This window comes from Melanotaenia boesemani, chromosome 7, assembly GCF_017639745.1.
Source record: "Melanotaenia boesemani isolate fMelBoe1 chromosome 7, fMelBoe1.pri, whole genome shotgun sequence".
Lineage (NCBI taxonomy): Eukaryota > Metazoa > Chordata > Actinopteri > Atheriniformes > Melanotaeniidae > Melanotaenia > Melanotaenia boesemani.
In genome coordinates, this window is record NC_055688.1 from 4,926,480 (window position 1) to 4,942,229 (window position 15,750).

The following is a 15,750-nucleotide window of genomic DNA, read 5'->3' on the forward strand; positions in this document are numbered from 1 at the left end:
TTAAAAAAAAAGGCCTTTAATAATGGCAGTGTATAGGATTGAAGTCATGGACAGGCATGGACCCGAAAGACCGTGTGGAAATAAAACACCAAATAAATCTGAGTGGACGAAGGTCAGAGAAATATTTGATCCTCTGAACTGGATCAACAGTTCTGTTGAAAAGAACAGAAAGTTTTTTAAACTCTGCAGGCATTGTCACTAAAATCTAAACAGAAACAGGGAACTTATTTAAAATAAAGAAAAATAAGAAAACAAATTAGGACAGATAAATCCTGCTGTTCTCTGTAGTTCATACAAATGAAGTCTTTAGCCTGTAAAGTAGTTAGAATTTCTTTTTAACTCAAATACATCACACAACAGTTTTTTTCATGATTTATTTAACGTGACATATTCACACATATACACATATAAGTTAGTCAGCGTGACGTGAACATGACATGGCTAAGAAACGAACTTTGAAGCTGAAGGAAAAATAATTTTTTATGTTTAAAGTGTGGAGCATCGTCACCATCCATCACCAGGTCAACTTAAAGAAAAGCCTTCCACAACCACCACTTCTACCTCTCCAGTCTGACTTAGAAACTTTCCATGTATCCCTTTAAGGTTTTCCTGGTCCAGCTGCCTGTCTATGGAACTTGAGTGGTCCCTAAGCCCACAGCGTTTGCATAAGCAGTAAGCAAACTGACCACCTGCTGGGTTTCCAAAGTGAGTCTGGCTTCGGTCAGCCAGTCCTCCACCACCCTCCTGGCCTCCCCTCTCAACTGGTTTACCATTTTAGCGGCCAACTCTAGATCCCCGTGCTCTAAGCAATAACTAGCGTATGAAAGGAGTTTGAATGGGTCTAAATCCTCGCCGCTCAACTGGGTGGGCGGGGCTTCCTGCTGACCCTCAAAAAGCAGTGCAGCCTGAAGGTAGGACAGGAAATACTGGTACAGAGAGTTGTGGGACTCATCGATAAGAGCCACCTTCCGTGCCAGTGATCGCAGGGTGTTAAAACGTGCACGGAGAGACGCTTCACTGTACACGCCACGCTGCAGGGATTCTTCAGGAAGAGCTGATGCCAGGGCCAGGGCAAAGTCGTTGTCATGGCAGCTGTCTCGCACGGCCTGAGCGGCGGTCTCCAGAGGAGCTGTGGGCGTATCGGCACCTGCCGTCTTCATGGTGTAGCTGAGAGCTTCCACAGAAAGCCACAGCTGATGAGCCTTCCGGGCCTCCTCCTCAGCCACCACATGGCCTGCAGTCCGGAGAAAAGAGACATTTCATTATGTCTTCAAACATCTGCCATGAACACACAAAACTCCCCTTAAGGCTGCTGCAGACACACACACACACAGTCATTCCAGATGTTAAACATTTATATTCACACAATGAACAACACTAAATCTGAAACAACATATTTAGACTAATTTACGGAAACAAATATTAAGAGAATCTTTATTAATCCAGAAACAGGAATTAATTTTGTTCAGTTAAAATTTATTTGGTCTTTGTCTTCATAAACAACCGCTGCTGTGGTTGGAAACGACCTCGCTAAAAACCAGAACTTCTCTGTACATCACACATTAAAAGATGAAGACGGATTCGTCACATTTACTCTTGACAGACCTAAAAACCTTTTTGTGATCGTTTATTTCCAAGTCTGAGATTTTTGGATGTTTGGAAATTAAATCCATGAAAGCGTTAAAACTGTGATCTTCAGTGTGAAGAGAGAAAATGTGACTATAGTAAGAGGGCCTGAAATTCCATCCATCCTTCCATTTTCTGCAGCTTATCCAGGGTCGGGTCAAAGGGCAACTGCCTAAGCAGGGAAACCCAGGTGAACACGATTTACGCACAAAAACAGACAACAGAGCAAACCAAACACCACAGCAACCATCTTAAAAAAAAGATCAAGAGCTGAAGATCACAGCCTGATGAAGCCAACAGAACCACATCATCCGCATAGAGCAGAGACCCGATCCTGAGGCCACTAAACCGGATCCCCTCAACACCTTGACTGTGCATAGAAATTATGAACAGAATTGGTGACAAAGGGCAGCCTTGGTGGAGTCCAACCATCACTGGAAACAAATCTGATTTACTCTCAATGATGAGGACCAAGCTCTGACACCGGTCGTACAGCTCGGGGGTCCAGCACTCCATACTCCCGCAGCACCCCCCACAGGAGCCCCCAGGGAAACACGGTCGAACGCCTTCTCCAAGTCCACAAAGCACATGTAGACTGGTTGAGCAAACTCCCATGCCCCCTCCAAGACCCTGAAGAGTGTGTAGAGCTGGTCCACTGTTCCACGACTGGGACAAAAATCACACTGTTCCTCCTCAATCCAAGGTTGGACTACCAGACAGACCCTCCTCTCCAGGACCCCTGAATAAACCTTACCAGGGATGCTGAAGAGTGTGATCCCCTATATTTGGAGAACACCTTCCGGTCCCCCTTTTTGAAGAAGGGGACCACCACCCCAGTCTGCCAGTCCTGGGAAACTGTCCCCAATGTCCATGCCATACTGCAGAGGTATGTCAGCCAATGCAGCCCTACAGCATCCAGAGCCTTAAAGAATTCCGGGTGGACCTCATCCACCTCGTGGCCCTGCCACTGAGGAGCTTTTTAACCACCTCAGCGACCTCAGCCCCAGAAATAGGAGAGACCAGGATCCCCGGATTCAGCTTCCTCGTTGAAAGGCATGTTGGTGGGTCTTTGAAGTATTGCCTCCACCGACCCATAACGTCCCAAGTTGAGGTCAGCAGCCCCCAATCCCCACTGTACACAGCGTTGACGGAGCACTGCTTCCCCCTCCTGAGCCGCCAGATGGTGGACCAGAATCTTCTCAAAGCCGTCTGGAGTGTCATTCTCCATGGCCTCTCCAAGCTCCTCCCATGCCCGAATTTTTGCCTTAGCGACCACCAAAGCTGCGCTCCGCTTAGCCCACTGATACCCATCAGCTGCTTCTGGAGTCCTACAGCCCAAAAAGGCCTGACAGGACTCCTTCAGCTTGACGGCATCCGTCACTGCTGGTGTCCACCAACGAGTTCAGGGTTTACCGCTGCAACAGGCACCAACGACTTTACGGCCACAGCTCCAGCTGGCCGGCTCAACAATAGAGGTGTGGAACACAGCCCACTCGGACTCAATGCCCCCCGCCTCACCCGGGACATGGTTGAAGCTCTGCCGGAGATGGGAGTTGAAACTGTTTCTGACAGGGGATTCCGACAGACATTCCCAGCCCGACTTTCATCTGACCGGTATCATCCGCCACCATCTGTGCCATTTCACCACCAGGTGGTGAGCAGTTGGCAGCGCCGCCCCTCTCTTCACCCAAGTGTTCAGAACATGCGGCCGCAAGTCCGATGATACGACTACAAAGTCGATCATCGAACTGCGGCCTAGTCTGTTCTGGTGCCAGGTGCACATGTGGACACTCTTATGCCTGAATATGGTGTTCGTTATGGACAATCCATAACAAGCACAGAAGTCCAATAACAAAACACCACTCGAATTCAGGGGTGGGGCTCATGGGGCCTTTCGGGCTGAGCCCATCTGGGCCCCATGGGCAAAGGCCCGGCCACCAGGCGCTCGCCTCCGTGCCCCACCTCCAGGTCTGGCTTCAGAGGAGGGCCCAGGGACCCACGTCCAGTACAAGGGAAACCCGGGTCCACTGATTTGACTCATCATAGGGATCTATTGAATTATGAATTGGTTAATGCAAAATTTAAAAGGCCTGTAGCTACCACAGCTTGGTGTTTCTAGAAGGAACTCCATCTCTTTCAAGAATCCAGCAAGTGGACTTTTCATGAATTTTCCTTGACAAACACTGATTGATCAGAACGATGAACTGGAGCATCTTTTCTGAAGACTAATCCCTTCTATTTTCACCTTGTCTGCTGAAAGTTTACCTGGAACGCTTCAGGAGAGGTTGCTTAGCTGAACAATGTTTTACCCTAGAAACCTAGAACCCTGGATCCCTGGAAGCCTGGACACACATTCCAAGTTGCTGTCTTGCTTTTTTATGTTTCCAGACTAAAATAAATCCAAATTATTGACATGCCTCATTAGGAAAGGCAGCTCATTCCCCATCAGACTAGGTGCAGATTTTCACTAATGCTGCATCTGAACTAGAAACTAAAACTAAAAACTAAATCACATTTCATGAGTTGATTCTGATCAAACATATTTTGTTAGACTTAAACTTGCATAATATGTATAATCTATAAATACGGAACTAGAAGGGTTCCTCTGTGGATTAGTAAGGTGGATCAGAACCAGAATCACGTTTCTCACATATGGATTTGGTCCAATATCTGTATCAAAGCCAGATACTAATATTGGATCAGATCCGTCTATAAACACGCTAGAAACTCTGATGTCTATAAACAGTAGTGTATATTTCTGGTTAAAAAATAAATCTAATTATTAAAGGCCTATGAGTCTGAAGCTAACGAACATGGTGAAAAATGTTATTTGAGGAGAAATCTTCAGCAGAAACTGGGAGAAACCTGTAAACCTTTTCCAGGTGTAGATTATTACCTACAACCTTTTCTGTCTACAGTTCAGGTCCATATTTTAATGCATTCTTTTTCCTCCTTTCTAATCCTCCTGTAAGGAACAGAAACACTGAAGACAGACAGAGAAACAGAAATATATTTATGTATCTTACTGTCAATGGCCTCCTCCATCCCCTTCAGCCTTGCATAGGCAGAGTTCATATCCAGAGTGAAGTTATCCAGCTGTTCCTGACTCAGCTGACGATAGCGGGTTTCCTGTTCCAGCATCTTACTGCTCAGCATCTGAAAATAATCCCAACACATCAGTTTTTAATGCTCAGATATCAACTTCTATTGAAAATTATATAATTCCTTGACAATGTCACTGCATCAAATAAATAGAAGAACTGAATAAATTGACTTTTTTTGTTTTAATGTGTCCTGTCCAGCATGTTAGCAGCAGTTGTTGTGTTGTGCCGCACAAATTGATTGGCCAAGGGGAGCATTATAGGATAATCTGACTTTTTATTTAAATTCTGGTTCACTTATTTTTTTAGAATGAATAATTTACATAACATTGCTGGACCCAACCTAAGGGGGCAGAAAAAAAAGGGAAGAGATTACAGAAATGAAAAAGAGAGTAGAGAAAACAAGGAGGAGACAGAGACACCAAATTAATCATCCCTGAATGTCCTTTATCCTGTATAATGAGTTCTATGAAGAATTTTGAATTGTATTAGTTGCACGTTTGAATTCTTATTCATTGTAAAGGTGTTTAAACATATTTGTGACCATCCATTTTGATTAGGGTTAGGTCTGAAGTTGGAAGAGAGATTGAATCTTCTAGTTTAGATAATAGTCTATATATTTTTGATAATAGCTTTGGGGCATCGAGATTGAAGAATTCTGCTACCCTGATAGGTAGCTGCAAGTTTAATTGGTTAATGGTATATTCTTTATATATAACAGATTTAAGCTGGTGGTATTCTAAAAAAATTATGTGGCTTATTCCATGATGTGAAGTGAGAATATTAAATGAGAAGTTTCTTTTTTTTTTTTTTATTACATATTCTGTTTTATTCCTTTATTTTTCCATAGAATGAGGTTAATAATCTTTTTGTTTGCAGGATGTCAGGGTTGTAAGCTTACATGGAAAAAGTGAAGACTTAGTTATTTTTATTTGTGTTTTTTTTTTTTTATATTTGTGGTTTTATTGCTGAGCTGATGAATGGCAGGTCAGAGATAACTAGATCCTCACACAATGCTTGCTCTACATCTAACCATGGTTCATCTAGACTGCTGGGTTTAAGCCATTTGACTCTTATTGTCCCCAAGGGGGAATTCTTTTCCACAGACTGAGCCCCTGGACTACGATCACCAAATAGAGGTAGTATTGCACAGAACACAACATAACTCAGCGGGGCCTGTTGTTTAGGGCAGATATAACAGCGGGCATCAGACTTTTTCCAAAACGAGCCTTCCTGCACTGCACCTACGCCCTGAGGGCAGTGGGGTGAGGAGGTATGTGTAGAGTCCGGTGCTATTGAGACTGCAACACGTGTGGTGGTGTTGTCATTGAGTTTAGTAAGATTGGGTGTGATTATTAGATTTTTATTTTATTTTTTATTTTATTTTTATTAGATGATTATTGCAGCAGTGCTGGTTATGCGTGAGTTTAGTCGGGTTCCTAACAGAGAGTATACTTTAAAAACAGGAGCAGCACAGTACGATGGATTAGATTATGTTTTGGTACTGGATTTGGGACTCACTCTGGTCTGCCGGGGATGTCGCCCACAGGGGATGGTGGGGGGGTTAAGTGTGTGTGAAAGTGAGTGTTCAAAACGGTCATACAGACACACATTTACAAGGTCCCCCGGTGATCACATGCCATTTTAGTGATGGCATGTTTTGTTCTATTCTACAGTCATTTAGCAGACGCTTTTCTCCAAAGCGACTTACATCTGAGAGTAAGAACAACACAAGCAGAAACCATTAACTGGTAGACTGCTGTGAGTCCAGTTGGACCCAGGTGCTGTCGTGTAGTGCTAGAGGCAGTTTTTTTTATTATTATTTATTTCCCTTCTCCTCCCTACAGTAGTCCATTGTTTAATTACAAGATCAGGATTTCATCACACAACATCATCTTGGGTGTAAGTGCACGCAGCTTATTATTAGTTGAGCCAAAGAGCTGGACAAATCTTTCTAACTCATTCTGTTAAGTAGAAGAGTTAAGCTAAGTGCGGAAATGCTACTTAAACAGGTCAGTCTTTAGGTTGCTTTTAAAAGTGGGTAAGGACCCTGTGGATTGGACAGAGTTTGGTAGATCGTTCCACCACTGGGGAACAACAGAGAAGAGTCTAGCTACTGATGTGGTGCCACCTTGTGGTGGCAGCACTAGGCATCTTTCACTGGCAGAGCGTAACTGTGGAGAGGGAGTGTAGCTCTGGATTAAGGAGTGGAGGTAGACCGGAGCCGTTTGGGTTATTGTTTTGTAAGCCAGAAGCAGAGAGTTGAATTTGATGCACTGAAACTGGAAGCCAGTGAAGAGCAATTAGCAGTAGAGTGAGATGAGCTCTTTTTAAATGAGCATGCAGGCAGGCCAGCCAGTAAGGAGTTGCAGTAGTCAATGCGTGAAATGACCAGAGCCTGGACCAGGAGCTGGGCTGTGTGTTCTGTCAGTCCGATCCTCCTGATGTTGTAGAGAGCAAATCTGCAAGACCGGGCAACCGAGGCAACATGGTCCTTAAAAGTCAGCTGATTGTCTACCATGACACCAAGATTCCTGGTAAAAGACGTAGGCACAAGTGTTATAGAGTTTAACTGCATGCTTATCTGTGGCGGTAAAGAAGGACTGGCTGGATAGACAATAAGCTCAGTCTTGGACAGATTTAGCTGAAGGTGGCGATTCTTCATCCATGCGGAGATATCAGCAACATGCTGATATTTGCATTGAGACGGGTTTGTCATCAGGTGGGAAAGAAAGGAAAAGCTGAGTGTCGTCTGCATAGCAGTCGTAGGAGAAACCATGAGAGCTAATGACTGCACCGAGTGAGGAGGTCTATAGTGAAAAGAGAAGCGGGCCAAGCACCGAGCCCTGAGGCACCCCTGTTGTCAGTGATCTGGACACTCCCCCTTGCCAAGATACTCTGAAGGATCTTCCTGTGAGAAAGGACATGAACCATGAGAGGACAGATCCTGAGATGCTAAGCTCAGAGTGTGGAGGAGGATCTGGTAGTTGAGCAGCATGTACTGCGTCGGTCATGGACATAATATGCTCTGTTTTCAGGGAGCTTAGCTATCCATCACTTGACGCAGAAGATGGAGCATTACTACTGGAAATCACGGCGGCAGTACTGAGCAGAATAGCCGACATGTGACAAGCGAATGAAACAAACCAGAGAAGAGGAGGAAAGGAACAAAAAAGCAGAAGAAGAATGAAGATGAGGACAAAAACTGTAGAAATTGTGTGAGCATTTGTAGAAAGACTGGATATCTAAGTGTTAAAGGTGTGTTAGACGATTGAAAACAACTTTATAGCGATGCATTACCGCTGCCAAATGTCTGAAATGGACGTTGGCTCACACGAGTAAACTCTGAACTCAGCACTGTCCACTAGTGGCGGAACTGACTCAACAACCATGGCAACATAAAAGACACATGGAAGTATGACAATGGCGATGTGTGGCATTTGAAACTGACGTCGCATTTTACCCTGGTCTGTGATTTGTTGATGGTTCTAGTCTGTGATCACACAGCATCATCTTCTAGTAAATCAGAATCAAATTTAAAGCGGGCGCACGTCATGGAACGCCTTCCCACGCCCACGTGGTGGCTATAAATGGTCAGGTGGACACCTATGATACATATTCATCACATCACTTGCATGATGTCTCAGGAGGGAAAAAGAGTTAATAAGTGTAATTTTTCAGGATGCTGGACTGAGATCCTGATGGACCACACTGACAAACGTAAAAATGTTTAATTGGTGGGCATGGCCATTACTTGTGTCAGAAAGCTAGAATAGTGGCATTCTTATTGTAGAGCATGAAATTATTTTAATTCATGAGGATTTTTGCCTTTTCCTGTCTTGTTCAATGTCTTTTTTTATTGCTGCTCATCCACATTAGCTTTTCTCAGTCTTATGAATGAGTACAGTAACCCTAGGAAATAAGCCCTAGGAATCATTAAAGTAATTCTAGAAATTAGTAAAGTAGTCTTAGGAATTTGTAAAATACTCATGTGATTAGTAAAGTACTACAGGAATTAGTACCACGTGGGATTTTCATATAATTAAATTCATGGACACGTTTGTATCGGTCTTACGCTTGTTGGTACTTGTTGCCGCACAGCTGGCGCACCGAGGGCGGCGGTGCAACAGGTGCATTGGCACCCAGCAAAATTTCTTCAAATTTTCTAGTTTGGCTTATTATGCGTGCCAATGCAACGCATTGCACACATATCACTATCGTTTTTTCTGTTTCCACTCAAAACTTTGGCACATATCTCCTCCTACAGCTTTGACTGTACCCCCACAAAAGTTTTTTCATATCTTTTATGGTTTGGACACAATTGCAGTTTACGTTTTGTGAAAAATCCCCAAATCCCCAAACTCTGCCCACACTGCCCACAAGAAAGAAGTTGTCTCACGGCCTGAGTTTTTGGTCTACAGACAATTTATATATCAAAACATGGCTTCAAATGGACAGGAGCTCATTTTGAGCTAGGATGTACAGATTTTGAGCTACAGAGCTCCAAAAGTCACAGAGTCTCCCACTGACTTCAGTTAGAGGCTGTCTAGTGATGGGATGTTTGGCTCTTTTCAGAGGCCTCGGCTCCCAAAGAAGAGCTGGCTTGTTTGACTCCTGAACGGCTTTTATTTTAGCATCTTTTTTTTGCCCCAAGCTCCAGAAGTCAGAGTTGACTTTTTCTCCCATTGAAGTCCCATTATATCCACTGTTTTCCTTCACTGACTTGTCGTGTTTTAAAATCGCTGGCGTTTTTGGGGTAAAATAAATTACATCTCTGTGTTCCTGAAAGACTTTGTGTGCGGTTTTAACCCTTCGCTATCAAACAAGAAGTACCTCTAACGCTGCACTCAGTTGACCAAATTACATGAAATTTGCCAATTGTAATTACTGTTCCAACCTCAACATGTTGGTATATGAAAAACAACTATAGCGCCACCTAGTGGCCACCTTAAATTCTGCAGATTTTTATTCATGCTGCTGAGATTAACAAACTAAACATGGTTCACTCCAGTCGCAGGCTGAACACATCTGGATGTCCCAATGTTGTCAGCGTCATTGCTCCACCCTGTGGCAACAGGAAGTCCCCTCGCCATCAAAAAGAAAGTGCGTCTAACTCAGAACTCTGTCAAATGCCAGGAAAATTTACTAATTTTAATCAGAGTCCCAATTTGAACATCTTTGTACATGAAAAACTACAGTGCCACCTAGTGGCCACTTTGATTTCTGCAGGTTTTCAAATTATGATGATATTTGGCAGTTTTAATCAGAGTACCAATCTAAACATGTTTGTACATGAAAAACGACTACAGTGCCACCTAGTGGCCACCTTAAATTCTGTAGGTTTTCCAATCATGCTGAGATTTGCCATCTTTTTCTTTATTAGCTTTCAATCGTCTTCCTGCACTCGACGGAGGCGGATGCTTTTTCCTCCCTCCGTACTCTGGACTTGTCCTGTTATCTCTGAGCATCTCTCTGCATTACAGTTCTGAATTTAGAACCATGGATCTGATCAGCTGGTTTCTCAATGCAACTGACCAAATGTATTCGAACCGCAAAACGGGCGTAGGGGAGCCCGCTTGTCCTGGTGGAACGTTCGCAGCTGGATACGTGATGGACTCCTGGGGGGTGTGGAAGGTCATGTGTCTGTCGCTTCTTTCTGTCAAGGATGTTGAGGACATCTACACATTCGGATTTATGATAATTGGGTTTCTGCTGTTTGGAGCGGGCGGTTTCCTGGTGTATTGCAAAATTCGGGCCCTGTTGGCGGCCACTGGCAAGCTGTTGAACTTTTGTGTAGGTGTGCTGTGCTGAGCTTTGAACAATCAAACTATGGCATTACAAGAGCTTAATCGTAAACTGAATGGCATCGTAGCTCAGAATGGCAAGCTGGTTGGGTTTCCGGAGCTTGTACGTGGGGTGGACACCAACTTGGAGAAGTTGTCGGCTTGACTGGGTGAAAACTGACCCAAAATTCGGATGATTAGAGAGTCGCCAGTGAGACCACTGAGAGATTTAAGGCAGACGAAACAAGCTCTAGCCTGGAAACAAAACAAATGATGTTATCTTAAGGCTCTTTTCGACTGTAGGAACCTTTTGCAGTTCCTATAACCTTTTCAGGAACCAGGCCGTTTTTTCGCGCATTCCGACATATAGGAACTAGGGACCAAAGCCCTCAGTTCCTATAACCATTTTAGCTCCTGCTCCGAGGCAGGGTCTGAGCGGGGTTCTATAGGAACCCTCATGACGTAGGTGTTTGGTGACTGGTAGCTATGCCCCTTGCCAGATTTCCGCATTTTGTGTCCCCGCCACATTTAAAAAACACGGTTGCACATACGGACAAAAACAACAACAGAGCAAGCGATAAATGGACCGACGAGGAGGTCGAAGCTCTTCTGACCGTCTACGCCACAGAGGATTTTCAGAGAGGTTTTGAAGGTTCGCAGCAAAATATAAAAATATTCCTGACGATCAGCTCTCAGTCAGAGAACGCGGGATAACGCGAAGCAGCGCACGTAGAAAACTCACACAAGACTACAAATAAATTAAGGACCACGACAACCAGAGTGGTACGAACCGAAAAAACAGTAAATTGGACAGCTTGTACCACCGACATGTTTACTCGGTCAACGCCGCAGCAAATGACTCCTGCGTGCGGCAGGAAAAGCCGGTGTGATATACAGAGCATATACACACATGTAAATAGTTATTTTTGCTCTGCTGTATTCACTATAAAAAAAATAAACGACTTTGTAAAGAGTCTGAAGTTTTCTGTTTGTGTCTGTTAGATGTGCTTTGGCCACATCTATAAATTAGCTAATAAAAATATTGAGTAGTTATTAACTTATCACAGATATGAAATATTAAATAATCCATCTTTGGTCGCTACATTTTAAGTCTTATCCCTGGGTGTAAATTAAATTAGTTTATCAACTTTATAATATGCTCCATATCACAGAACGAAGTTTATCATGTTTAACCAAGATCTGGCACAAATTACACACCTGTAAACATTTCACCACCCTTTTTATATTTTTACCTTCATATACGCTAAATCTGTGTGACTATGTCCTCATAATTCTAAACCATAACTCAGTCACAACCAACCCTTCAGTGACGGATTACTCCTCCACATTTCTACTGATGATTCCATAAAACACACAAAGCTTAATAGCAGATGATGAGATCTTTATTTTACACACACAAAAATATATAATAAATGATGCATTTTCTATGGAACATTTTCTCTTTAAATGTGTACATCATGTATACATGTATGTTCTGTCTGTCGAACTTCCAGAACATGATGCTTATTATGAAGAGGTGTGTAGTGATTAGCTGGAAGGCAGGAGGTAAAGCATCCAGGCTGTTCTCCATCTCCTTCAGTATCTGCAGCAGGTGGTTGTGTCCATCCTCTCCAGTGCAGCTTCAGGCGGCCACAGATGTATTGAAATGTCTCCCTGGACATACAGAAATTCTCTATCTACTGCTCATCGGTAAAATTGAGAACAACATTTTCCCACTAGTTATCAGCTTTGCTCCGCACCAGCCGGACGGTGAGGAGTTCAATGAGCTGCAGCAACGTCTGAAACGCAGAACACGAGTTACAATAAACCCACCGTCTGAAATATTTACTCATAAGACACGTATACAATCGGCGCATGTTTAATAAGTTAAACTTACACGTCGTCTCCTTTGTCTGCGGCGTATCTCCTGCCGCTGGATTCTTCATCTTCTGGCTTTCAGGAGCCTTCCAGCCTTGACGTGAGACGCCTGGTTGTATCGTCCATCAGTAACATCTCCATCAAGCAGAGCATGAACACTACGATCTCTTCGTTCTCCATATTAGCTTGCCGTGTTGTTTTGTTTTTAGCGGGTTTTGTTTTGTTGTTATGTGGGGCTAAAGTCACACATCACTGTCGCAGACGTATGCGTCACATTGGTCCCGCTACCACCCCCAACTCATGTGCGAATGCAACATGAAACAGTTCCCCTGGAGAAGAGCCGTTCTTAGAACTAAGACAGTTATTAGAACTGCGTTCTTAGAACTTCTCTGTCGGAATGCGTCTTTAATCCGGCTCCCTAAACTGGCCTTGTATGGCTGGTTATCAAGTTGCCCTAGAATGTTATGCAGACTGATGCTCTGCCCTCTTCCTCCCTGTTTTTGCAGCAGCTGCTTCCTCCCTCTCCTCTCATGTTGTTCAGTGAATCATGATGGCTGTCTGTGATCAGCTGATTGGCTTTTCTCTCTTCTTGCTTGTGTTTGTGGTTCAGCTGAGGAGGAAACTAGTGGTTCATGGTTCACACCGTCACATATTTACCCCAAAATATTCTTTTTGGGAAGACCTTCTCTAACACAGTAGCTGACTGGTGGTAGACAGGGTTTATACTTCAGCAATGCAGGGGCGCGCCTAGAAAAGTTCTGATGGGGGGCCAAGCAGGAGCACTGACCAGATAAAGGAGGGCACAAATGAGACTTTTTTTAGGTTTCGATTTCATGAAATATTGAACTGATTATCACAACTAAAGTGATCATCTAATGTAAAAAAGTGAAGAAAAACTAGTAAAAACAGCCAATGATGTGTTTTATAAGCAGGTGTTTACTTTGGGTGATGCTACTGTAGGACTTTTATCACTGCTGCACAAACACTCACGCTTCAATGATAAAAGGAAAATCCTGTTTTTATCCTGATCATCAGTTTTATCAGATTTTCTTCATTAATTTTGGCTGTTTAACCCCTTACGATGCAGACGTACCTGTCCCGGTACATGACTACTAATCAACAACATTGCAGCCATATGTGCAAGCACCTCTGTCATGAATGCCCACAATATACACATCAAATGAAAGTTCAAAGTCTCGTCTTTCCGATGATATAAACCATTTTGACACGCAAGAACCACAGCGCTAACACTAAAGCCTTTTTTACAGAAAAGCAGAAAGTTTAAATATTGACTTTCCTTACCTTTGAGGGCTCTCTATAGGCCAAACATCAATATTTCCCATCAAGATTGGTCTCATTGGACAAAAAAAATATTTTTTTCTGTGTGTTCTAAAGTGTATAACTTTTTATCAGTAATACTTACAGTGATTCTGATTGCTGTGGGTGAAACTAGAGAGTGTTACCTTTACAAAGAGCCCAAGCCTGTACTTAAAATCCAGAGGGTTCAATAACAGCAGTAATTCTAATTTGGAGAGGTCATATTACAGGCGTTTTTGCCAAAATGACCCCGCTAGATAAGGGGTTAACTTCAGTCGTCACATCTGCTGGTTTTATGGCAGAAATTATCGCCATGGAGACGGTTGGTGAGATGATATATGATTTCTGCATTATGATCTAGAACATGGTAGAGATGATGTAGAACAACATATAGAAGTACATTACATGCTGCATTTACTGACCCTTGGACATCTGACGTTTACCCAAAGAAAGGTCAGTTAAAACTAAATATTTGTAGAATTGTCTCATTTTGTTGATATAATATAGTAAAAACAGGCAGATTTCAGGCATAGTCGCAAATAGTGATTAATCATGATCAATTTGAGATGTGATTAATCATGATCAATTTTAAAGCCAGTTAATCATAAATAATTCATTTGAAAGCTGTGATTAATCTGATTAAAATGTTAATTTGACAGTCCTACTTATTTTATATTTAGAAGTGGGACTTTAATGTATTAATTCCAATTAATTACAAAAGAATTAACACATTAAAAAACGCAACGCATTTAATCACAATTTGAATTCCAAATTGCGGTTTAGTCCAGAAGAGGTCAATAATATCAAAAAATGATTTCTTTCTCCTCAATCTCAGCAGTGATGTTGGAATTTGACAATCATTGGACGTTTTCTTGCATATATTACATTATTTTCCTTCTTTTCAAATCACCTGATCAACTATTTTCTGAGGCAGACCGCCTAGGAACACGATGGTTTACTCTGATTCTTGCTTGTTTCTCTGCTGGAAGTCCTTATGATAACACATTCAAGTACATGTCCAGGGTTTGGCTGAACAGTGACGTTCCAATAAACAACTGAAGGGGAAGCTGAAGGACATACACTGTTAGAAAAAAAAAAAGCTAGATGTGATTAAAAACTGTATTAATAAACCTGATAAAAAATTTTTTTCCCTGTCTGTGTTGCAATCCAAGACCAAAATCAGTCATGTGGATGAAATTTAAATAAGTTCAGATCATTTCAGTCAACAGATCATCGGTCTGATGAACTGAGGGAGTGTTTGAAAAGGTTTTTGTTCATTTATTTTATTTTTCTGAAGTGTCTCTGTACTTCAGATATATAATTAAAGGATGTTGACGTCAGATGTTGATAAATGTGAAATGTGTGGTTGTGTTGCTGTATGCTTACCTGCTCAGCCTCAGTTCTGAGCTCCTGCTCCTGGACTTTGAGGACGTCTCGGACGTGGTCTGTGTGAGCGGCAGCCTGACGACGAAGCTGGGTCCTCATCTCCACCTCCATCACTTCCCTTAACTCAGCCAGCTGCCGACACGGAACACAGAAACAGTGTGTGTGTGTGTGAGTGTGATAGACACACAGTGATATATATATATATATATATATATATATATATATATATGTATTTATATGTGGTTACAGAGGTGGGCTTGGGTCTGGAGAACCTGGGTTCAAGTCATCGGGCTGGTAACTAAGGTAAAACACTGTGGGCCCATGAGCAAGGCCCTCAACCTCTAACTGCTGCCTAGCTGCCTACTGCTCCTAGCAACTAGGGTGGGTTTAATGCCAGCTAGGGATTATAAAGTATAAATATTTATAGGCCTGTCGCGATAACAATTTTGCTGTTACATTTTCTCAGAAATTATTGCGATAGGCAATAATATTACCAAAGCTGTCATGTGTTGTCATTTTGAGACCGTTCTCAACTAATATAATGACAATGCCATAATAACACAAACACACCCTTTCAAAGATCAAACTTTCATTTCTAAAGAACATTTTACACTGGAATTGGAAGAAATTTTAAATAAAACAAAAACAATAATTAGAAA

General features: G+C 42.6%; 1 protein-coding gene across 2 annotated transcripts in view; it reads right to left on the reverse strand.

Annotated features, from left to right (window-relative positions):
* Positions 1-339: 339 nt before the first annotated feature.
* The window catches only part of immt (inner membrane protein, mitochondrial (mitofilin)), a 40,451-nt gene continuing 25,040 nt past the window's right edge, over positions 340-15,750 (reverse strand). The window contains exons 12-14 of one of the 2 annotated variants that reach the window (XM_041990033.1): positions 15,092-15,223; positions 4,653-4,782; positions 340-1,234 (exon numbers count right to left, since the gene is read on the reverse strand). In XM_041990033.1, the coding sequence (XP_041845967.1) occupies positions 627-1,234; positions 4,653-4,782; positions 15,092-15,223 (870 nt within the window). In that variant the 3' untranslated portion in view covers positions 340-626. The remainder of the gene's footprint in view (positions 1,235-4,652; positions 4,783-15,091; positions 15,224-15,750) is intronic. The other variant, XM_041990032.1, reaches the window with a different exon arrangement.